The 24,132-nt window shown below is 46.5% G+C and overlaps 1 protein-coding gene across 9 annotated transcripts in view; it reads left to right on the top strand.

The window, feature by feature from the left end:
• LOC102166369 (uncharacterized) overlaps positions 1–24,132 on the top strand; it is a 344,509-nt gene that overhangs the window by 67,412 nt on the left and 252,965 nt on the right. For 2 of the 9 annotated variants that reach the window (XR_014835321.1, XR_014835325.1), the window contains exon 4: positions 18,553–18,721. Coding sequence is in view for 1 of the 9 variants with exons in the window: in XM_085007852.1 (XP_084863978.1) it covers positions 18,718–18,721 (4 nt within the window). In the remaining 8 variants the exon portion in view is untranslated. Of the gene's footprint in view, positions 1–17,050; positions 17,324–18,225; positions 18,408–18,552; positions 21,336–24,132 lie in introns of those variants that run through there. The other 7 variants (XR_014835326.1, XR_014835328.1, XR_014835327.1 and 4 more) reach the window with 7 other exon arrangements.

Here is a 24,132-nt window from a genome sequence, read left to right as displayed (position 1 = left end):
GTGGCTGTGGTGTAGGCTGGCAGCTACAGTGCAGATTGGACCCCTAGACTGGGAACCTCCATATGCTGTGGGTGCGGTCCTAGAAGCCAACATAAATTAAAAAAATAAAAAAATAAAAAATCTTTCCCCCCCATATTACCGTTGTTAAAACATGTTGAACAATGGATGGACAGATGTTTGTTGTGGTTCACTGACCATTAACCTTTCATCTGCTCCTAATTTCAATTCCACAGGAAAATACAAAACAACCTAACCATTTAAAATCATATTTAAAAAATACATCTCTTGGCCTGAAAAGATTTATATATTCTATTGCTTATCTATTTTTCTGTTGATCTTTGTAACTTTCTGAAAAGTTAAAACCCTCCTGAAAAGGATGGTAAGGGACTCTGACGCAGGGAGGGTCACTCTTTTATATTTTGTTTCCCCTCCGTTTTAATCTTTCCAAAGAACACTTTAAAACAAAACTTAAAACAAAAATCTGGCCTGGGTTATAATCTTGCATCTGCTTCTAACCGGGTGGCTCTGGGGGAGGCCCTTGACCTCTGGCTTATTTTTTTAATAACTTTTATTTATCTTTTAAGTTTTCCATTGAGGTATAGTTGACATACAATACGGTGCCGATGTTGGTAACTTTTAAAATGAGGGCGACAAAAACCATTGGTGGTTGGGGACAGATGAAACAAGCTTGCCAAAAATAACCTTTGAAGCCAATTAAAATGCATAGGGTTCAATATACTAGTCTCGCTACTTGGGGAGATGCTTTTAAAAAAAGAGTTTCCACAATAAAAGTATTTTTTAAAGAGGCAGCAGAAGTAGATGACATTAAATCTTGTTCTAGGACTACCCTTGGTATTCTTCAAAGGTCAGGGAGAAGATCTGAATATACCTAGAGGCCAAGTTCAAAGGCAGGCCTGTGTGGCGCAGAATCAGCTCAGGCCCTGTCTGTCTGGTGTCAGCGGAAGATGACAGCAGTAGGTGTGAGTGCGTGAGGAGGAGTGCAGATAGAAATTCCTTATCTGTGACCAGTGAGTCCTGACCCACTCAGACCTGGCTCTTAGAAACCCTCCAGTAGGAGTTCCCGCCGTGGCGCAGTGGAAACAAATTCAACTAAGAACCATGAGGTTGCGGGTTCCATCCCTGGCCTCGCTCAGTGGGTTAAGGATCCGGCGTTGCCATGAGCTGTCGTGTAGGTCGCAGACGCGGCTTGGATCCTGCATTGCTGTGCCTGTGGTGTAGGCCGGCAGCTGTAGCTCTGATTGGACCCCTAGCCTGGGAACCTCCATATGCCACAGGTGCAGCCCCATTAGAAGCATACACCTCGTATGTTCATATGCAGAATATGGTACCATCTTCAGAGTCTTGCATGATCACAGCATTCCTGGGACACTTTGGTCTTTGCCCTGAAGTTCTGATTAAGTGCCTCCCTTCAGCATTTGGGTTTCTGGAGCCATCTCCTTATTCCCTTGAAAGAGTTGTTTTATTCGGTGTACAGGATACCCCTTAGGTAGAACTTCTAGCTGGTCCATCTTGGAACTCACAGAGCCTCAAACCTTACACTTGACTTTCTGTGAAGTTCCACCAGCGCTACCAAGAGCAGAGACTTGGGATATTTTGAAAACTCCAGAAATAGATTTTGCTCTAAGAACTCCAAGGTGTTCCTAGCAACCCCATGAGTGCACACATATCCCTTCTAGTTCTTAGGCAAGGACCAAGGGCTCTGAAGAGTAGAGACTCGGAGCCTGGGTCACAGCTCTTCTGACACTGGCGATAGATATAGCGCCACCTGCCACTCTCATTTGGAACTGCACACAACACTCCCTATTTACTTGGTGATTTTTTTTTTTTTTTTTTTTTTTTTTGGTAAAACTCCCGGTGAAATCTTGGAAAAGGGAGAGAAGGGAAAAGAGGAAGGAAAGAACTGGATAGATACTTTAGCCCTAGGGGGCATCTTGCTTGGGATCCCCTGTCATCTTAAATCCCTTTTCACAGGGCTCGCGCTGTGGGATGGGGAAGCTTGGGTAAGAGCTGGGACAAAAAGCCAAGCTGGGATGGGACGTATGGCTCCCATGCTTTCCCTGCCTTTGGGCGATGCTCTTGAGTTATGCTCTTCATCCAACCCTTTCCGGGCCAGCGCCGCACCACTCACTAGCTGCACAGCTGCTGTGTGCTCTTCAGGATTCGAATTTAAGTCGGAAAGAGGAAATCATGGAGCCAGTTTTTGCTAACCCCCCTATCCATGGAGCCTCCATTCCAGAGAGTTGTATTGTTTTTCTTTCCCCTCAATACACCCGGGGTCTTGTCTCTGCCGCCACATCTGTGTCTTCGCTCTTCTTCCTACCTAGCCAGCCCTTTTCTACCTGCTCATTGGTGCTACTCACCTTTGAAAGCATACCTTGCCTGTCCTCTTGGACTCTGAAGGCTGGGCACTGGCAGGGTTCAAGGCTGGAGGTCTCTGTCTTGTATGATTCTCCTGTTCCAGAGCCCAGCCTGGGACTGCAGATAGTAAAGTAAAAAATAAATATTTGTTAGGAGTTCCCTGGTGGTCTACTGGTTAGGACCTGGCACTTTCATTGCTGCAGCCTGGGTTTAATCCCTGGTCTGGGAACTAAGATTCCACATCAAGCCCTTGCAACGCCATGGCCAAAAAAGGAAAAAAAAAATTGTTGCACAAGTCAATCAGTATTGTATTTACTGATAGTCAGAGCACAGTTTATAGATGCTACCGATTTAAATTTTAATCGCCAAGGCCTCTCTCTTCCTGAGGGCACACCCATTCCTTTCTCCTCTTAAAAACGCATACAGGTTTGAAAACAGAATCTATCATATCCCATCATCTCATTATTTCCCTCATCCATTGGGTTCTGGGTTCCCGTTGTGGCTCAGCGGTAACGAACCTGGCTAGTACCTTTGAGGACGTGGGTTCGATCCCTGGCCCCGCTCAGTGGCTTAAGGCTGCAAGTGCGGCCCTAAAAAGACAAGAACAACCAAAAAAGTCTCAGGCTTGGCTGGAACACACCTGGGAGCCTCAAGCCACCTGATGTGGGGGGAGGTAGGAGGGATGGGCGCTGTGACAGCATTCAGGGTGGAGACCACTAGTCCTTTCAGAAATACCCAGAGGATTCCCAGACTCCCGCATGGAACAGTGTACCTGCAACATGGCATCTCTCATTGGACAAATAAAGGTACCCTCTAGGGGAGAGCCCGCATCCCAGGACAAGGTGAAGGATGGCTGAACCGGCAATTGGGAGCCCGGATTCATCGGTTAACCCCACCACTTGCTATTTATTTAACCTTTAGCAGTCACTGAACTTTTCTAGGTCTGCTTTATCTAATGTTAGGGATTAAATCGGTGGTGCCCTCGCAGCCTGATTTCCCCGTAGGTTGTAGGTCTCCTCTGCCTCAGACACGCTTTATGCCAATATTCCCCCTCAGTTTCAGAAGAGAATACCAAACTCCGAATGGGCGAGGATGAAAGGCCTGGAGGCAAGCATACATATAATTTATTGATTCAGTCTCTGGCTTATCCTAAAATGGGTAGGTTGTATATATTTTATTTTTTTAAATCAAAAAAATGTTTTCATATGGCCACCCTCCTGTGGCATATGAAAGTTCCCAGGCCAGGGATCAAACCTGCGCCTCAACCGTGACTCGGGGCGCCTGCAGTCGGATTCTTAACCCCCTGCCGCATGGCCAGAACGCCAAGGTTGTATTTGAATCTTCATTAGATGTCTGCTTTCTCATTGAAAGAATTTAAACCTGATTTTGGCAAAGTACCTTATTTATTGTCCTCAAAATTTGGAGTACAGCTGATGCTCCATGCATCGGTAACACGCTGAGTTTTACGAATTCCCAGGAGGGTCCTTGTGTTACTTCTATGTTGTTTTTTGGGGGAGTCAGTTTTCAGTTGCAAGATGGAGCTTATGACTGGATGATAATCATTGCATGTAGCAATTTACTTTACCCTCCCAGTAACCCTAGGAAATAGGTACTATTTGTCCCCGTCATTTTATAGACAGAAGACAGACACAGAAATCTTGAGATAGTTGCCCAAAGTTACACAGTTTGTGCATGGCAGAGCCGAGACTTGGCCCCTGGCGGTCTGGCTCCCTAGTCTGTGCTTTTAACCTCACTCTGCTCTCTGCCTCGAGAGTGAATTAATTCAGGCAAACCAATCGATTTTTGTTTGTTTGTTGGTCATTGATAATAGAATCTTGAGGCTGCTTCTCACAGCCACTACCTGATGCACCGCCGTTTTGCCACCAACTTTAATGTCGTTTGCAGACAATTCATTTGTCCAGAGCTCAAGACGCCCAATGGTTGGGCTTGATGTCTTCAATTACCAAGAACTTGGTCAGCCTCGGTTCCGGGGCCACAGATAGACTTTACCTGCTGACTCCCCAACCTGTCAACTTCTGAGAGATCCTACGCAAGAAGTGCCTCTCACTGGGGGGCGGGAATCAGGGTCACTGCTGGAAGGACAGTCTGTCTGAAGTTTGTGTCATGATTCCAGGCGGCGGATCCATAGAAGCCATGTAGTTGCCGTGTTTTCAAACAATAAGACTATAAACTACCAAAGATACTGATATGATAGATGCTGGCATGGCTTCGCATTATTATTTAGTCCTGAGGCCCGTTGCTGCGAGTTCATTGTGTCTCTTAGCTGTGTCAACAAAAAGCCAACGCCATCTATCACTCAGTTCTCCTTAATGCTTGTGGTTTAACGTTTGCCAGGGATTTCAGTATTTAACCACAGATCACTCTGGGTGACCTCCACAACAACAAAGTCCTTCTTTTTAAAAACGCTATTTCTCTAGTTACTTTTTTTTTTTGGGGGGGGGGGGACCATGCCCGCAGCACGTGGAAGTTCCCGGGCCAGGGATCGAACCCGCGCCACAGCAGTGGCCACTCGGGATCCTTCACCCACTGTGCCACAAGAGAACGCCTTTAGTTGCTTTCTTAAAAAAAGGTTGGATTGGGGCTGCGGGATTCCTACATCCAGTGTGGCAACAGCCACAACAAAAAGTCACAAAGGAGCACAAACCAGCCCGTGTCTAAAGAGACGTTCATAGGCGGGCGTATGGCATTAGAAATTAGACCTTCTGCACCTTCTGGCCTCTGGACCTACAGGTGTACCTCCCTGGCTGGCCATGGGAGTGTTTTCCTGTACTGCCTCACCAAAGGTCAGCCTCGTCGTGGCACACGGGGTCCCCTCATCTGTCTCTTAATTTAGAGGCTTCTTCATTTAGCCCGTGTTCCCCAGCATCATCCATCTCTCCCACCCCTGCACCCCCCCATGCCCCCACCCCGTCCCCTTCCAGCCACTGGCCCATTTCTCTTTGAAAGCCTTGTCTCTATTTACCGCTTTGAATGCCTCTCCTCTCAGGCTGTGTTGTTTTCACGCCAATCAAGCTTCGTGTCCCCCCCATTCCCCCCCCCAAATGGTACCCATCCAGAGCCCCAGGACCCCCACATTTCAAATTCAGCCATGAGTCCCCCCGTCCTTATCTTTGTTCAGCCCGCCAGCAGGATTTGACCCAGCTGCTCCTGCCATCTTCCTTGAAATCACTTCCTTCATTTGGCTTCCTGGATGCCACACTTGGTTTGCTCTGCCTTCCCAGAGGGTGCTTCTTGCCAGTCTTCCTTGCCGATTCCGGCTGGCGTCGCCCCAGCCTCTTCTTATTCAAGTACCTCGGTCCTCCTACCGCTTCTCTCTCTGTTCCTCAGTCCCCAGGTCGAATTAAGCTCTTGGCCTTAAATAACCACTTCAGCACGGATGATTGCATCTCAGAACTCTCTGCTCAATTTCAACTTCGTCTCTGCTGGGATGTCTCATTGGCATCTCAGAGCGAGCATGCCTAAAACCCAACTCTTCGTTCCCCTGGGCACACCTCCCGTCACCCGTGCTATACCCAGCCGTGCCCTGTTTTGGGAAATGGCAATTTTCATCACTTGCCCAGGCGGGGAACCCTGGAGTCGCCACTGAGTCTTCTCTTTAGCTCCCCCCCCCACTGCAAATCGCCACTGAGTCTTCTCTTTAGCTCCCCCTCCCACTGCAAATCCTCTCTGCTCTTTCTTTGAGAGATACCCAGAATCCGACCAGTCACCGTTACCTCCACTGATGCCACCTAGGCCAGGCCACCATCTCATTTGGGTAAATCAACCAGGTGCAGTGTTCCACCCTCGCCTCGGCAGGTACCCATTCAGATGTTCCACCCTCCTGATCAGAAACCTCATATGGTTTTTATTTTTCTCAGAGTAAAGACCATCGTGGGAGTTCCCGTTGTGGCTCAGTGGTTAACAAATCCAACTAGGAACCATGAGGTTGTGGGTTTGATCCCTGGCCTCGCTCAGTGGGTGAAGGATCCGGTGTTGCTGTGAGCTGTGGTGTAGGTCGCAGATGTGGCTCGGATCCCGCGTTGCTGTGGCTGTGGTGTAGGCTGGTGGCTACGGCTCCAATTGGACCCCTAGCCCGGGAACCTCCATATGTTGCGGATGCGGCCCTAAAAAGCAAAAAAAAAAAAAAAAAAGGACCATCGTCCCTTGCAAGATAATGGCCTAGAAAGCTCTAAGTGATCTGCTTCTCCCCATCCCTGTCCAACCTAATCAGTGTCATCTCCTTTTTTCTCCTTTGCCTATTCTGCCGTAGTGACACTGGCTTGGCCTCTTTACTGTCCCTGTAACTGGCCAGGTAGAATCCTACTTCAGCGCCCTGGCACAAGTTCTCATGTATTGCCTAGATCTCCGTGGAACCCACTTTCTCCCTGTCTTCAGAACGTTGTTCAAATGCCTGCTTGATCCAAGAGGTCTTTACTCACTGATCACCCTAAACAAAATAACAGCCCCCCCCGCCTGCACCCCAAGTTTGTTTGTTTTCTCTCTCCTGCCAGAGATCTCATCACCAGCTGGCCTATGTTGCATGTATTTGGTTGTCTGTCCTTCCCCTCTTGGCTGGAACTCCATGAGGTCAGAGACCTTGTCACTTATTAACCGCTGGATCCCCTGAACCAAGCCCGGTACCTTGGAAGTTAATAGTACTCAATAAGAATGTTTAATGAGTGAGTAAATGAATTACCTGGACGAGGTGGTCAGAGACAAGCTATGGGAAATGAGGATTTTCCCAGGCTGGAAGGGGACCTAGAGCATTTATAATAGTTCATGTATTCTAAGACACCCCCTCCATCCGGTCCCCCATATTTGGCCCTTTCTAAAATTGGGGTGCATATTAGAAGGGACAGCCTCTCCCAAGTGCTGTCTGCCAGGCAGCAGTGGTCATGGTGTCATTGCTGTCACCCATGCATTTGCAAAGCTGGCCAAAGCTGTTCACATAGCCAACAAGCAATTTTGTGGCGTTGTGTTGTTCTGTATATGGCTGAGGGTATCTACCATTTGATATGCTCTCCATAAAATTACACTTATTGTTCCTCAACAGATGAACGGATAAAGAAGATGTGATGAATGGAAATATATATAAAATATATATATATTATATAATTGTATATATGTACATACAATGGAATACTACTCAGCCATAAAAAAGAATGAAATTCTGCTGCTCGCAACAACATGGATGGGCTTGGAGGGCATTCTGCTACGTGAAATAAGTCAGACAGAAAGACAAATACTGTGTATTATCACTTACATGTGGAATCTAAAGGAATTCAGCAAACTAGTGACTATAACAGAGAACAAACTAGCAGGAACCAGGGGGGGAAGGAAGCGGGGAGGGGCAAGATCACAGTAGGGGATTAAGAGGCCCACACTACTTGGTATAAAATCAGTAAGCTGCAATGATACCTTGCACAGCACAGAGAAAATATGGCCAGTATTTTAGAACAACCATAAATGGAGTATAACCTTGAAAAATGCCGCATCACTGTATTGTACACCTGAAACTTCAGTCATATTATACATTAACCATACCTCAAAAAAAAAAAAAAGATTGCATTTACCGAAAGGAAATTTTATTGGCACTGAAACAAAATGTTATTGTGTCCCCAGAAAGAAAGGCATGAGAACAGCAGGGAGTAAATTTGATATTAGTGAAGCAAATGTTCATTGTTGGAGAAATGATTGAAATCCCACATTTTCTTTCAAAGCAACAACTAGGAGCATGCAAGTAGCTGAAGCCGTGTTATTTGTTGCTGAGATACACGCAGAAGGAGTGCCAATCACATGCCAAGCAGTGTAACCGAAGGCAGGAGAAATGGCCAAATCTCGCAGAACAAAGCCCCCAGCAGCTAGTTGGACTGTCACTCAGGACTGTGTTTAAGGCTTTGTGTCCTAGTTAATTGGCAAAGTTTGTTTCTCTCCTTATGGGGCGTACGAGAATGGCGTGTCTAACAATCAACAACATTTCAGGTGGGATGCACTAGCCTGAGTCTTTTTTCTGGATCTGAAAATTAGGAAACCAATTTCGCAAGCTTCCTTCTCAGAGTTAGTAGCTGTTCTTTGAGAGTTTCTGATGCTGAATGTGACTCTTGCATATGCATTAAACCAAAAGGGAGCGGCTTGGCCAGGTACGTGTTAGGGTTTTCCCACTGCAAGTCTTGCACCAGCATCCCATTGAGAGCTGGCATCCTTGGAAATAAGGGGCCCCAAACAGGTTTGGACTTTGGTTTGTTATGATTAGTTTGGCACATGCATTTTTCAGACAGCTGCAGGTTTCTGATTTTCAGCTTTTCCTTTGAAACAATTACAGGCGTCTAAGAAGTTAGAAAAATAATATGGAGAGGGCTCTGGAGCATCCATCCTGGAAGGAGGATGATGATGGATCAAGATAAATTAGACAGGGAGCTGAGGGATGCAGTTTGGGAAAACCCAGCTTTCCCCCTATGGGACACCCCAGTTCACGTAACTCTGCCACTGCTTTGGGGTTTTTTAAAATGGATCGTCTTGTTCTCTTCCCCTGACCTCTTGGGGGTAGGAATAAGGAGGAAAAAGTAGCTTTGTCATACTGTGCCACCAGCCCCCTCACTTTAGGACCACAGTTCCTGGTCGTAGGAGGTGAGACAGAGGCGGCGATGTTATGGCGGGAGTCCTGGATGGATTGTCGCATCATAGAGGAAGTGATCAGGTTAAATTAATTTGCGACCAAAGACTCTCCAACAAAGGAACTCCTCAGCGATTTGTTTTTGTGTCAGCGCCAGGCGTCTCTTTAAAGAATTCATTTTAAAGTGACTTAAAATGCCCTACAAAACTTTTGAACGAGAGCAGCCTGGAGTTCAAGAATCACAGAGTCAGAAGGGACTTAAGGTCAGCCACCCATTGGATAAGAGTGACTTCCCCATGACCAACTGCGCCAGGTTCCTACTCCAGCTCTTCTTTAAGGCCTTCCTCTCAAAGGACTTGGTGATAGGACTTTTCTCACCCACACATCAGACAACAGACAGCTACCTCCATGCTTTCTCTGCTTCCTTCTGCTTCAGTCAGTCTTGATCCTTTAAGCCTAGAGCCATTTTTTGATAGCTTGGCTACATCCCGGAGAGCGGATCATGCTGGATCAGAGAAATTAGACAGGGAGCTGAGGGATGCATTTTTGGAAAACCAATGACAAAGCGGATTTGGTACCAGATTGGAAACAAAAGCTCACTCTTAAAATCATGCTTTTCAGACGAAACAGTGCCCTTCTTTTCTGGGTTCCCTTTCTCATTTCTTTCTTTTTTTTTTTTTTTTTGTCTTTTTAGGGCCGCACCTTCGGCATATGGAGGTTCCCAGGCTAGGGGTCTAATCGGAGCTGTAGCCACTCGCCTACACCACAGCCACAGCAACGCCAGATCCAAGCTGCATCTCCCACCTGCACCACAGCTCACAGCAACATCGGATCCTTAACCCACTGAGCAAGGCCAGGGATCGAACCTGCAACCTCATGATTCCTAGTCCGAATCATTTCCGCTGCGCCACGACGGGAGTTCCTCCCTTTCCCATTTCTATTACTTATTCCCTTTCACAAGCCAGACCTCGAGGGGGTGATCTGCGTTGCCAGGGGCCTGGACACCCACTGTCTCCAGCCCGGAACCTTCTACTTGCTTCTTGTTTTCTCCATCCTTGACCCCTTTAGCTCATCACCTCCCAGCCAAGACCACCACCATCCAGCTCCACCACTGGCCTTGCCCAGATGCCTGGCCTCCAAGCTTACTTTGGTGCTGCTTTTGAGTTTTCTCCCCTACTGCTGGGATGAGAACCAGGTCCCCTCAGGGTAGTTAGTGACTGATTTACAAAGTCTTAAATTCATTTACACTTAGTTATGCCTCTGAAAATTCTGGTGCTCCTTGCATTAGATATCAGAATGGGAACCACCCCATCCCAAATAGTTGGTATGTTGGGGAACAGGAAAAGCCCACACAAGAGTACCCCAGGGACTTTTCAGAGGACTTGAACTCTGAGAATTGATAAGACCTATTTTCCAGCCTCTTCTGCAATTACTGCTTGGAACATTTAAAGAAAGAGAAAGAACTAAGATAGGAATTGAAACTTTCTGCGCCCTTCTTCTCTTGCAGTAGCTACAGATCTGGATGCGACAGAATTAGATGTGGGAATATAATTTCCACAATGTAAGAAACTAGAGATTTTACGTAGGGAGACTACTGACTTGAAAGGCAGATACTGTGATATCGGTGGTTGGCTTGGCAGGAGTCAGGTGGCAGGGAGCTTGAGGGCTGGGGGAAGGCAGCCATGGCACCTTCTCTGAAGACAGATCTACTCACTTTATACGGATCCAGGGTGGATAGATTTTTGTAGATTATGTAAATATATCTTGACTAAAGCCTCCAAAATATTCATGTATACAAGTAGATTTGGAGATGTGTCAAATGGCCCAGATTGTCGTCCCTAAAGAGCTCATCATTAGAGAGTAAAATTTCCAAGTCGAGGAGTTCCCTTGTGGCCTCACGGGTTAAGGATTAAGATCCAGCATCGTCACTGCTGTGGCGCAGGTTCAATCCCTGCCCCGGGAACTTCCGCATGCCACAGGCATGGCCAAAAAGAAAAAGAAAAAAAAAATCCCCCAATTGAGAAACCCATAGACCTGGAAGCGTTAACACCTTTTGCTTCTTGAGGGTAATCTTGAAAGAATTTATTTGGAGACCTAAAGAAAGGTTGTGCTAGACCCCCCAAAATCCTCTCACTCTCCCATAAATAGAAATGAACTTGGGAAAACCTGATGGTGTGATAAAGACATGGTGCTCCTTGAGCTCCTGTAGGTGGAATATTCTGCATAAGTAAATCCAGAGGGAGCATTTTAGCTGTCTACAGAATGTCCATACCCATGTTTAAAAGAAAAAGAAGCCACCATGGCTACATAACCAAAGGGACAGTGCATCTTAGCTTGTTGGTGTAGTGAAAAAATGTAAATGTGGTGGTGAAATTCAACACACACCCTCTGGACCTCCTAATGCATCGGCATGCCGGCGAGTAGAAAATATTTGGTCATTGGAACCTTTCTCTTGAGCCAGGGTCTCCTCCACGGTAATATTTATATTCCACGAATGACTCTAGACGGGGTTTAAATATACGGCAAACAAGGAAGTGCCTTTCTGTCAGTCTGGTGGGCTCTGCACCCTGACTATAAATAACTGAGCTGTGTTCTTATTCTCTCTGTAAATGCCAAACAGACCCGATCTGATGCGTTTGGATCCATCCTCTTCTCAATATCCCTCCTCATAAATTCTTGGGTGGAGGAGGATCCGCTTCTTTCAGTACAAGGCAGTTCAAAAGTTGTCTAGGACAGGAGTTCCCGTCGTGGCGCAGTGGTTAATGAATCCGACTAGGAAGCACGAGACTGCGGGTTCGATCCCTGGCCTTGCCCAGTGGGTTAAGGATCCGGTGTTGCCGGGAGCTGTGGTGTCGGTTGCAGACGCGGCTCAGATCTGGTGTGGCTGTGGTGTAGGCCAGCGGCTACAGCTCCGATTGGACCCCTAGCCTGGGAACCTCCATATGCCAAGGGAGCGGCCCTAGGAAAGGCAAACAAAGACAAAAAAAAAAAGTTGTCTATGACAGCTTTATTCTCACCGAGAATAAAGGCACGCAGCCTTCCCATCGGAGTGCCCTCTTGAGAGGCTGCATGCATGTCTGCGCGATTGTTTTCATAAACTCAGAATTTAGCTGCCAGCACTCAGGGCTCCCATCGTGTGTAACCCGGTCTCTGCCCAGGATCCGCCACGTTGTTCTCTCTCCCACTTGTCAATAAAAGCCAAAGATTTCTCTCACAGAAGCTCCGCAGTAATTCCTGGGTCTGCAAGTCATGTGCCCAAGGAAACTTTTTAAGTGGGGAAAAGGGTAGAAATCCAGTTCAAACTCTTACGAGTTTTGGCGGAGGAGTCTATGGACGAACAAAAGCTCCCTGGCATCTTCTGGCAGACATGTGAGAGAAGGCAGTGATTGGAATTAATTTTTAGTGAGGGCTGCATATTTGATAATTGGTCTGATTCACGCTATTATATTCCTCTTCCTTCACCCACAGCAAAACAAGCTTAATTTGATTCATCCCCTTAGGAAGAAAAAAAAAAAAAAAGCCTGCGATTACTCACATGGCTGTGATTCAGCTCTTGGCTCCCACCTCCTCTTCCTCCTCCTCCTCCTCCGTTTCTCCCACCCTGCCCACTCCCATATTCACTCCCACCCAGTTCGTTCTTCAAAACGGGTGGGGAAAGCAGACAGCTAATAAGAACTTTTCTGAGCAAAGAGTGCTGCTCAGATCTGAAAGCCTTGCAGGAAAACGGGCAGAGAGTGGCTGCTTATATAATCAGAAAAGCGTGGAACAGAGGCAAACTGTCACAAAGACATGTTAAGATGGTCTTAGGTGTGAGTCTAGATAGACATAGTTTCTGTGCAGGTCTGTAGAGGCAGACTCAGAGCCTCCCAGGCAGGTTTCTAGAAAGATTTTCTAATATTGGGAATCTTAGATACACCGTATATAAAACTAACCTTCTGATCTCAAAGTCAGATGCTTTGCAATAATCAAAAAGTGAATCTAGGGAGGTCCTGTCGTGGCTCAGCAGAAACGAATCCGACTAGGAACCATGAGGTGGCGGGTTCGATCCCTGGCCTCACTCAGTGGGTTAAGGATCCAGGGTTGCCATGAGCTGTGGTGTAGGTCGCAGAGGAGGCTCAGATCCTGCGTTGCTGTTGGCTGTGGTGTAGGCCGGCAGCTGTAGCTCTGATGCAACCCCTAGCCCAGGAACCTCCATATGCCACTGGTGCAGCCCTAAAAAGGACAAAAGACCAAAAAAAAGGTGAATCTAGCAGTTATCCAAAGATGATCATTATTATTATTTTTTTTTTAGGGCCAAACGTGCGGCATATGGAAGTTCCCAGGCTGCTAGGGGGCAAATCAGAGCGGCAGCTGCCAGCCACAGCCACAGCCACAGCCACACAGGCGCCAAGCCACATTTGCGACCTGCAGCACAGCTCACAGCAACGCCACATACTTAACCCACTGAGCAAGGCCAGGGATTGAAACTGCAAGCTGATACCCACATACTCGTCAGGTTCATTAGCACTGAGCCACAATGGGAACTCCCTATCCAAAGATGTTTGATCACTGTAAAAAAATACGTGACAGAAGTCATTTTTGTCAGCCCTCAAGTAAACGGTGTGACTTAAAAGCCTAAGATGGTTGGTTTTTGTTTTTTCCCCCTGTGAGATTGGAAGATTGGCACTGAGGCTGGCAGCTCCCCCTTAGTGAGACGATGGTGGTGACAAACATTATGGACCCAGTGATTTCTCTTGTAAAAACTAAATCTGGTTGGGATATAGTTGACTTTCAGGGTTGCATGAGTTTCAGGTGTACAGCAAAATGAATCAGTCCCACCGATACCGATACCCATTCTTTTTTCCCATATAGGTTATTCCAGAGCATTGACTAGATTCCCCTGGGCTTTGGGGACCCAGTGATGTCTGTTCCTCCCTTGTCGTCTCTCATTTACTCCCATTCTCCAGATGGAACAAAACCCTTGGTGAAAAGAAGTCACAAGCCCTCCCCCCCGCCCCCAACAGGTAGCAGTCCCAGAGCCCGGTATTGGGACCCAGGCTGGCTGGCTGCATCCTGACCTGTAGTTCTGGTCTCTGGGGGACCCATTGGGTCATGGGGCATTTTAGAGAGTGCCTGGAGATGGGAGCAGTGGCCCAGAGGACGCTCGATAACGGGGCCCCCAAACCTGCCTTTCACTGAGCTGTTGAATCAGGTCCCCTGCATCTTTGGAACCGACTTCCCACGTGGAGGGGAAGGGAATCAAGCCCCCCCCCCCACTCATTTGTAATCCCAATCGCTGTCTCTATTTTGCCGGCTTCCCTGCCCCCCTCCCCACTCTGTTACCATCTGGCTCAGCAACACTGCCTGGATAAAGACAAGTTGGAACAGTTGCTCCCCCTCAAACAAAACATAGAATTATTTCTCTTTTCCCCCAGAGCAGTTCCATATTTATAAAGCTTGCCTGCACCTCGGCGATGCCTGGTTGCTGTCCTTTTTATCATTCTTCAAATATGTTACACGCTGGCTGGAAACGATTAGCTTTTGTTGCTGGAGGCTTTTGCGGGATGCTTGAATTTCTTCATGCAGTTTTCAGACGGCCATCCGTGTCGTTTTCGCCTTTACGAAATGAAATTTCTTAATGAAAGACAGCGTAGTCTTGCTTTTTGTATCCCCTACACACCCTCGCTCCTAGTGAGTTACCCATAGTTCCCGTAGGGTAACTATGGTGGGAGTTTTATGGCCTGAGGCTGTAGAGAGAATAAACAGTGGATCGCGGGTCCTGTTTTTTTCTGGGTCTGAAACCACCTCCTCCAGCCTCTGTCTGGGGGCCCCCTTGTTGTTGTCAAGGGTGGTGCTCTGCCCCCTCAGGGCTGTAGTATTTCTCCCAGTCTTTTTGACCCATTCACCTTCTCAACTGGTCCCTCGAGTTTCCATGTCTTTTGACCCAGCTGGGCCAACTGCAATGGAAATTCCTCTGGAACAGCCTCCCCAGCTGGCCCCAGCCCCATTCTGCATTGGCTTTTGGAAACCAGGGCAGTCTGGACAGAAAGGCCCCAACAGATGTCAAATGTAAAACCAGACAAGTCTTGAAACCACTGAAACTTTGGGAGGAAAATGTGGATTGGCGAGGTGTTTGTCATCATTAGTGAAATAGTTGCAGGAGATCCTTTTAAGTTACGGACTAGTGGTTTTCTCATGTAGAAATATTATTTAGGAAGTGACTAAGGTATGTATCACTCTAAAACAATGGTTCAAAGAGCAGGTAAAGGGTATAAGTTGGATATTAGTGGTGATAAAAGAGCCAATCCTTACATAGTATGTGCTCCCTGGCAGGCAGTGTTCTCAGCACATAGATATGCATTTTTAAAGGTTACCATTGTTCTTTAAAAAATTTATTAGGGTATAATCGATTTACAGTGTTGTGCTAATTTTCTGCTGTACAGCATAGCGACCCAGTCATACATATATATACATTCTTTTTCTTGTATTATCTTCCATCAGGTTCCATCCCAAGAGACTGGCTGTAGTTCCCTCTGCTGTACAGTAGGATGTATTTTTAACCCAGGTGCCACAGCGAGGTATGGCAGAGCCAGGATTCAAACCCCAGCAAGTCTGGCTCCAGGCTTTTAAAATATATTACACGTTCTTCTCGATGCCAAAGTTTTAGGTGTTTGATTTTATAAATATTATCTTTTCATAGTCTGCATTTATTTCCATCAAAAGCCATATAATTATAGATTTGATGTTCTTTATAGGTAGTAGGAAGGTAACTTTCTTTAAGCCAATCAAATTTCACTCAAAAAAAAAAGTCAGTGGCTGTTGAAGTATGAATACATTTTAAAGAACTGAATGAGAAATATGTGCATAGTTAAAATAGGTTTCAGACGTGTAATTCAGAAATGCACTTCTGAATTGTTTTGTGTGGATTTAACTTCTGCGAGTCAGTCCTATATGTCAATTTAGTGACAGGTTTATTCCAGTAACACCCCAGAGGGAATCTTTTTGGGATGGGAATAGGCAGCTCCCGAATGAACCTTTTCCCGGTGTGAAAGTTCGATATTTGAACATCGTATATACTGTAGAAACAGACTGTATTTTGTATATGAAAGCAAAATTAGTGATCCATCAAGGCATAATGGACAATAAACGTGAAACTTTGGTCCGAGCACTTGCCTGACTTTGCTCAGAGTTAAAGGAAGTATGCTGAAAGGAGATATAACTGTAGTTAAACTGCTCAGACCGAGCCTAGCAGATTGCTGTGTGTGTGTGTGTGTGTGTGTGTGTGTGTGTGTGCGTGCGCGCGCGCGCATGGTGGTGGGGACTTGTACTTCTTATCACTGCGTTCTTCCTGTCTGTGTAATACCTGGGAACAATTTATTCCATGTCATGCCACCCCCATGTTGATAGTACACTTTTTTTTTTTTTTAACCGAAGAGGAAGACTTTTAGGTATGCCAGTCTCTTTAATTGGAATTTTCTCAGATGACACTTGAAGATTTTCAAGCTCTTATTTTGCAGCTTATAGGCAGGTTGGGATTCAAGGACGGTATAGGTGTGCATGTGCGTGCGTGAGGGACGTGGTCGTATTGCATGGGTGCCCGTGTGTGAGTGGCTCAGGTTAGCACGTGAATTGCAGTAAATGCAAAAGTGAAAGCTGCAACCCTGACCACTTCCTAAAGAACCTGCCACGTGGGCTGCAGACTTCAGAGACTTAAACCTGGCTCCTCAGCACAGAGTCCCGAGTCCCCCATGAGCAAAGCCTCCGGGAGACCTAACATTATGAAACCTCTTTACTGCCGTTCATGTAAACTCAAAACATGCGAGTGCCTCCGTTGTTAAAATTTCAGTGAACGCTTAGGAAGTTTGAAATATCGGGGAATAGAACCAGAGCCTTGGCTGTACCCTCAAAATCATCTTGCGACGTTCTCCGTTACACGATCCAGTCCTTTGAAACCATTTTAGAACGTCCCCCTTCGGATCCTTGAAATGTGCAAGTTACAAAAGAAAAAAAAAAAGTGAGCTTGTCAGATTAACTACAATCACCAGCCTAATAAAACTGAGTCACATCCAAATGGGCTGCACTTACGCTACCCTCCCATTCTAGGGAAAACGTGGCCGGGGGAGGCAGGCTGAGTCATTACCTGGTTTGTTTGACAAACGCTTCCTTCCATAAATTGGGAATGGCAAGCAGCACAGTGTTCCGGGCTCTCCTCGGAGAGGGAGCTCTTGCAGCCTTCGTTGCACGATCAAAAATAGGGCCTTTTCGGCTCGAAGGTTGACGCGGAGCCCATGTTTTGGCTTCCGATGGCCAGGGGGAGGGGGCGAAACCAACAGACCCAGACAAAGAACAAATGTAAGTACCATTTGGGAGGGAGGGCGGTCAAAGAAATGGTAGGTAGGGGTGTTCACAGTTGAATTCTTCCTAGGATATAAAAAGGTGGAAGAAATACATCGGGGGGGGGTGTTAAATAAATGGGTCGCTAGATCACCAAGCGGGGGCTCCTTTACTTAAGCAGCATGTCCTTGATGCGAAGACTCTAAGATGATTCCATGAGAGAAGGAGGCAGAAAGAAAGGGGGAGAGACGGCCGATTTGATCGTTAGGGTATACATTTGTCCTGGCCGTGGTGAACGTTGCCTGTTTTATCTAACCCTTTTGAAAGAAACGTATTTTGTTTGGGAAACTTTGTTCACGGCGGACTTTGAATCGCCTGTTAGGGGGATTTTGAGGGGATGAGACAAGCGGGGTGGGCGTGGGGGGAGGTTCGTGCGTTTCACCCATTTTTCCAACAGCAGCGGTGCTCCTAGGAGCTTTCTAGAATAAAGAAGTTGAGAGTGTAAAATTGTCGGGGAGACTGGAGAAAGGGGAAGAAGGGGTAGATTTATAGCTGAAGCGGGTTTGTAAACTCAGCCTCTGCTCTGGGATTATTTTTTAATATGTGCCAGGCATTCCTCTGATTTCCAGCCTGGCTGGCTTGTGGCTTTTTCTCTGTCTGTGTGAGGCTCGGGTGTTCCCTGTTTTAAAGCTGGAGTTGTCACAGCCTGGGCGTTTTCTGTTTCGGCTTATGGCTTTTTTTTTTTTTTTTTTTTTTCTCTCTTTTCCTGAATGAGTGTCCTTTGTGTAACCCCGGTAATTCAGAAATCCTGCAGTCATAGGGACTGCCCTGTCATGTGACTTAGGTAGTAGGTACTGCCTGCGATTGGTCAGCAGCTAATTGGCGGGTCCCTATAAGAGGTCCCGCTTCGGGGTCCAGCCATTCTCCTGGCCTGGGCTGCGGCTGTACAGGGGCCGGAGGGGGGTGGGGGGGGGCGGGTGTCCAGTGATTCAGCCACATGTGGTAGAGGACCAGGGGACCCACTTCCTTGGGGTCCGCACATCAGTGGAAGACACCCACCCTGGTTGTAGCTGACTTGATCAGACTCTGGCTCCCTGAACTGGTAACTGTCACTTTAATATAGCTTACTGATTAAACTCAGAAAAATGCAGCTAAAAATCTTTGCCAGGAACTTGTGTGGACTTACTCTCTGTTCCCTCTTCTTCCCCCCCCCCCCCCACTCCTTGTTCTTATTCGTTTTGTCACAGGAATGAAATGCAGATAAACTCTTTAGAAAACTTTCGTAGGAAAAGCGCCTCGTGTGATCTGGAACAAAGACATTTTATAATCAGATTTATCAAGCTGGGAAGAGGGAGTTTTTAGCGAACGGAAGCAGCAGCATTCTGTCACCAGGAAATACTGCTTTATCCAGAATGGGTAAGTGAAAAGTGGCATTGCTCCCTAATAGATGTCATATGGTGTGGGGGGGAATTGTAAAATTGTTCACAGACCCCTCACAACTGTGTCGAACCAAGGAACACATCAACAGAGCGAGGAATTCTAAGAGGAAGCAGCCCAAGAATACAGCATAAAGGCTGAAAAGAAGCCAGGTAATTAACACAGATGAGTGGAGCGTTCCCAGTTTAGCCAAATACATGTAGTACAACCAGTTTGGCTTCTCCCCCCCCCCTCCTTTTCTTTTTTATGAGGGGAAGGAAAATAAAAGTGAGTTCTTTGGGGAGAGGTTTGCGGCATTACCTTTCTGTGGCTATAGATTTCCATTTAGTCGGAACAGTGTGCCTGATAGATAGTTGAAGAAATGCTTTCAGAATTAGTCGACTTGCCCTCCTTTTCCTCCTCCTACCCCAGGATTTCAGAATTTGGTTAGAAGTCTACAAAATGGAAGTTTAAGCAATGCATTGGAAACATTTCTTGCTGATTGCGAAGGGCAGCTGAGATGGTAATAGATTTAGGTTTGCATTTGTGTCCTGAATTTTAAGACTGTTCCATTTGATGACATTAGTACAGTAAAAGGGTGGTTGTTTCTCTGTGGTTCGTTTTGAGAGATGTTTCGACACATGATGATCAGCAGTTCTTACTGGTGTGCCTGTGTCTCTCTTTCTCGGAGACCTTAAATACAGTTTTCGGATCTGAGATCTGAGCTGCCACTAGGTTAACATTTTCAGAACAGGACAATGAGGCTTTGAGTACCTGTGTTCTGTACAGTAGGTTCTTGCTCATGAACTGTAAGGAAACACAATTTGCTATCAGGGATGAGTGCCTTGATTTCTTGATGTGGCTTCTTAGGAATCGGCAAAGGGGGATAAAGTAAGAAAATAAGAATGGTGGGTGGCTCCCTGTCTTTTTACCAGTTTCCCATTGGTCCATAGAAGCAATCATGTGATGTCCCCTTATAGAATCAGATGGAAAAATACTTCGTCCTTTCACGTCTAGCAAACATCTAGGGCATTTGGGTGATCTCCCTGGATGTGTGTGTGAAGAATCTACATAAGTCATGAAAACTGTTAGTGACAGAATCATAAGCTTTGGGTTCTAGAGGAAGCGGTGTTATTTATTTACTTTGTAAAGTCCCTGATTTCAAATTGAAAGTTTGGATCTGCATGGCTAACTTCGGGTTTTCCTTCTCTTACTTTCAACATCTTAACATCCTCACCTCAAAGGGGGAACCTGTATGAGAACGAGGGTAGCAATTCTGCACTTTGTCTCCTTGACAAAAGGAGGAGATGAAGGTGGAGGAGCAGGAGGTGAATCTAGTGGGCTCTGTTAATTGGTCTTTTTTTTTTTCCTGCTTATGTACTTTGAGAACTTTTTAAGATGATTTTTTTTCCCTCGGACTTCTTAGCTCTCAAGCCTTCTGTATAGGTATTTATTTTTAAAGAAATAGATAAAGAGCAACTGAAGCACAGCCATGAAGGGCCAGTCCTCTAAGAAATGAGATGAGTGACCTAAACTTGTGACAAGTACAAGTTACTTGACTTAATTAAGGTGTGGCAAGGCTGTGGAACCACGCTGCTCCTTTCCCTGGAGTACACGGACTTAGAGATCGCAAAGTCTTGAAGACAGAAAAATGGTGACAAGGCATTAAGCTATTGCCAGGTAATTTATATTCGACTGCTGGCTTGTGTTCACTGCTTCACAATTATTTTCAGCTCTGTATTTCATGTAAATACTTGGGGAGAAACATGATGATTTCATAATCTGTCTAAACACGGCCATGCTTCATGGAAAAAAAAAGCCTCTATATAATTTTTCGGTTCTACTCATCCATTTAGAAGCCATTGTTTTGCATGACAGAAAGAGGACAAGAAGCAGGTTGAAACAACAAATGCTAGAACAAATTCCAGAAGCATTCCTTGAGATCTTCATGCTTTCGATTCTAGGTGTTCTTCTCTGTTATCCGTTTATTACTTTCCAAAAATAACACGGAAAATAAATAACAGAGCATTCATTGCCCTGAATGCTTTTTAAAAAGGCATCAACAGCAGGCACGAATCTTCCGGCTGCGAGGCTGTGTAAAGCTCCGGACTGAAGGGGCTCAGGTCAAGGGGCAGACCTCCAAATAATTGCGCTCCAGCCGTATAGATGTTGGCATCATCAGGAACCCGAGCACGTTCCCTTTGGGCTTGTATTTTAATGTTTGCTGTGGCATGCAGTTTGGCCCAGCGAAACTTCTTGAGGTGTGTGGGGGGGTGTGTGATTGCAAGGGGGAACTTGACATCACTAGCGGGGGACAAGCGGCCGTTTGTCAGAAGCTAGATAAGCCTCACGGTGTTGTTCCTATGACAACTGAGGGGCTGGGTGTTGAAATGTAGCTTTAAGTTCTCGGTTTGCAAATGTCACTCAGACCTCCCACTCCAGCCTCACTGAGTAGGCGGATAATGAGAAGGGGGGGAAAAACCACGAAGCAACCTAAGTACCTGCATTCAGTTCCTGTCTTCCTGGCTTGCTTTCTGTGTACCCATCACCATGGGAGGGGTAAACACAGGTCTTGAGCAAAGCGATAGGTCAGGGTCACGTAAACGGAAAGGGGGTCCGAGAAGTTGCGGGAGATAAATAATGACAGATGGGGGGACTAAAGAGGCAAGAGATGTCGGCTTCCATGAGTTCGTGCAAATCCGTTCTCCAGCACTGACCAGCAGTGCAAACATCTTGAACCCGTTATTGTATAGCTCTTCAGCAGCTGCCCATATTTCCTTAAATGCAACGTGGGGAAAATTCCTTTGGTAGCTGAATAGCTTACCCCGTGGGCATAACATTGCTGCATCTCCCCAGGATTGCCTGTGGCGCGCCCGGGATTCATTTAAGGGCCATGTCTTTTTTTTTTGGTCTTTTTGCCGTTTTGCCATTTCGAGGGCTGCACCCGCAGCATATGGAGGTTCCCAGGCTAGGGGTCCAATCGGAGCTGTAGCCGCCGGTCTACACCACAGCCACAGCAATGCGGGATCCGAGCCACGTCTGCAACCTACACCACAGCTCACGGCAACGCCAGGTCCTTCACCCACTGAGCGAGGCCAGGGATCGAACCCGCAACCTCATGGTTCCTAGTCGGATTCGTTTCCACTGCGCCACGACGGGAACTCCTAAGGGCCATGTCTTTACGTCAGTTGTTTATCATTGCATAGCTTGTCGTTTACTCCATGGGAAAGATAGGGTCGTGCGATTAAAGGAGTGGTAAAACTTAAATATGTTACCTGGTGTCCTTCCCTGCCTTTTAAAAACCCTCAAAGATTGTTTGGGACCTGATATTTGTGGAAATGAATGGGCGGATTGAGTCTCGTGGCACAGTATAGTTGGGGGGATGGGATAGTTTAGGTGATTGGGGGGCACAGATTAATGGTGCCGTTGGGGATTTGCCATGCCTGAACGCAGCTTCCTATTTTCCGCCTCTCGATGGTGTGGATTGTTTATGTGGTCATGGGCGTGTCCAGAAGTTCGAGAGGCAAAGATGACTTCAACAGGTTTTGCCCGTTCCTTACTCTATGGGTGCACCCTCTCATCTGAACTCCAAAAAGATCTGAAACCCACCAGATTCTAACGTCCGAAATTTGAGAGCAAATCCTGACCTTACGTGGCGTGAAGCTATTGATAGTCTTTATTTCATCCCACTTGCAATGATACGTTTCTGTGGTACTATATAGAAATGATTAGTTTTTCAATTAAAGTATAGTTGATTTATAATGTCATGCCAGTTTTGGCTTACAGCAAAGTGACCCAGTCATACATATTCTTTTTTCTCACATTATCGTCCATCCTGGTCGATCCCAAGAGACTGGATAGAGCTCCCTGTGCTGCCCAGTAGGACCTCATTGCGTATCCATTCTAATGTACGTTTGCAGCTACTACCTCCAAACTCCCAGGCCATCCCACTCCCCCCGCCAATCCCCCCTGACAACCCCAAGTCTGTTCTCTGTGTCTGTGGACGTTATTAATGTGTTTGATCCTAGAGTGTGGGGGTTTTATACAGACAGAAGAGTCGCCCTCTTATCTTGATAAAATCATCATCCTCATAATCAATCTGAATATCAGATAAGAGTTTGCAGGCCTCTAATTACTGGTATGCCCTGAGCGCGTGTTCTATGCCAGGCACTGCCCTAAATGAATCTAGAATGGTGTCTGGTACCCAGTAGCTGCTCTGTAGACGTGTTTTGGTATAACATGCTTTCCATCTATTAACTTGCTGAATCCTCACAAAAACAGACGAGGGCCAATATGCTTGTTAGCCTCGTTTTCCTGGAGCAGCACAGTGAAGCAACTTGCCTGAAGTGTCGCAGCCAGGAAGCACCAGAGCCAAGATTTTGAAAGCAAGCAGTCGAGCAGCGGTCTGCTCTTAAATGAATCCACTTCAGGTACGAGGGAGGCCTGGGGACGTGGCCCTGGACCTCTCGACTGACTCAGAGGGGTGCTTTAGCTGTTTATTCCTAGTCCCCGCACGCCTGATGACATCATCCCCATGGTCATTGCCCGGGGGCTGCCGCCGAATGCTTCTAGCAGGTTCTCCTGGATCGGAGGTGGGGGTTCCAGGCCTCTGAGAGGCTCTTCATCCCTTCATAGGCTTCCCATCCCTTCATTGACCTCCATCAGCCGTCCGCCTGGCTTCTCTATCCTGAAAAATTCAGATGCACAAAGTAACTTTTGCCTTGGCTCCAAGGAAATGATCTCGAACAGTGGCAAAACATCTTTTTGTAGACATTTCCTGGGCCCTTAACCCAGCGGGAGGCCTGGGCTCTGAGGACACAGCAAGGGCCCCTGTGGGGAATTCGGGCTGCCCGTGGAACTAGGATTCATGACTTGGAATCTCCAAAAAGACACGTGTAGCAGTACTTCTCAAAGAAGTCTATAAGGTGTCTCTCCAATCCCTATATATTTCTTCCCCACTTCCCTAGCCCGACCCTGCTTAATTTTTCTTCACAGCGCTTCCCTCTAATAGTCCAGCATCCTGTAGGTTTTGGCTTATTTGTTTGGCATTTCGGTCAAACGCCAGCAGTAATATTATCTTTGAGAAACAAGTGTTGAGGGTCCTAGATTGATTTCTCTTTGGTCTCCTTATTCAAACTCATCCCCTCCTATCAATTTCAGACTGTTAGAAAGAAGGAAATTGGTTCTGGCCACTGGATTTTTCTTCCTATGAGTTAGCACTTTTATGTTCACAGCTATGAGAATTTCTTTTTCTTAAACAGTTTCAGTTGTGCAATCAGAACTTGGAGAATCATGGTCTACATTCAGGAGGGGACGCTTAGCGACATGTGAATGGAATCATTGAGTATTTTTAAAATCCTGACAATTTTAAATCACGAAGGAGAACAGGCAAAGTAAAATAGTTTATATGT

The sequence above is a fragment of the Sus scrofa genome, chromosome X (genome assembly GCF_054392235.1).
Source record: "Sus scrofa isolate SSC_HxYL_T2T_F1_AM1 chromosome X, Sscrofa_HxYL_maternal_Yorkshire_Landrace_v2.0, whole genome shotgun sequence".
NCBI lineage: Eukaryota > Metazoa > Chordata > Mammalia > Artiodactyla > Suidae > Sus > Sus scrofa.
Note: the sequence above shows the minus strand (reverse complement) of the source record. Positions and strands in the feature narration are given on the sequence as shown.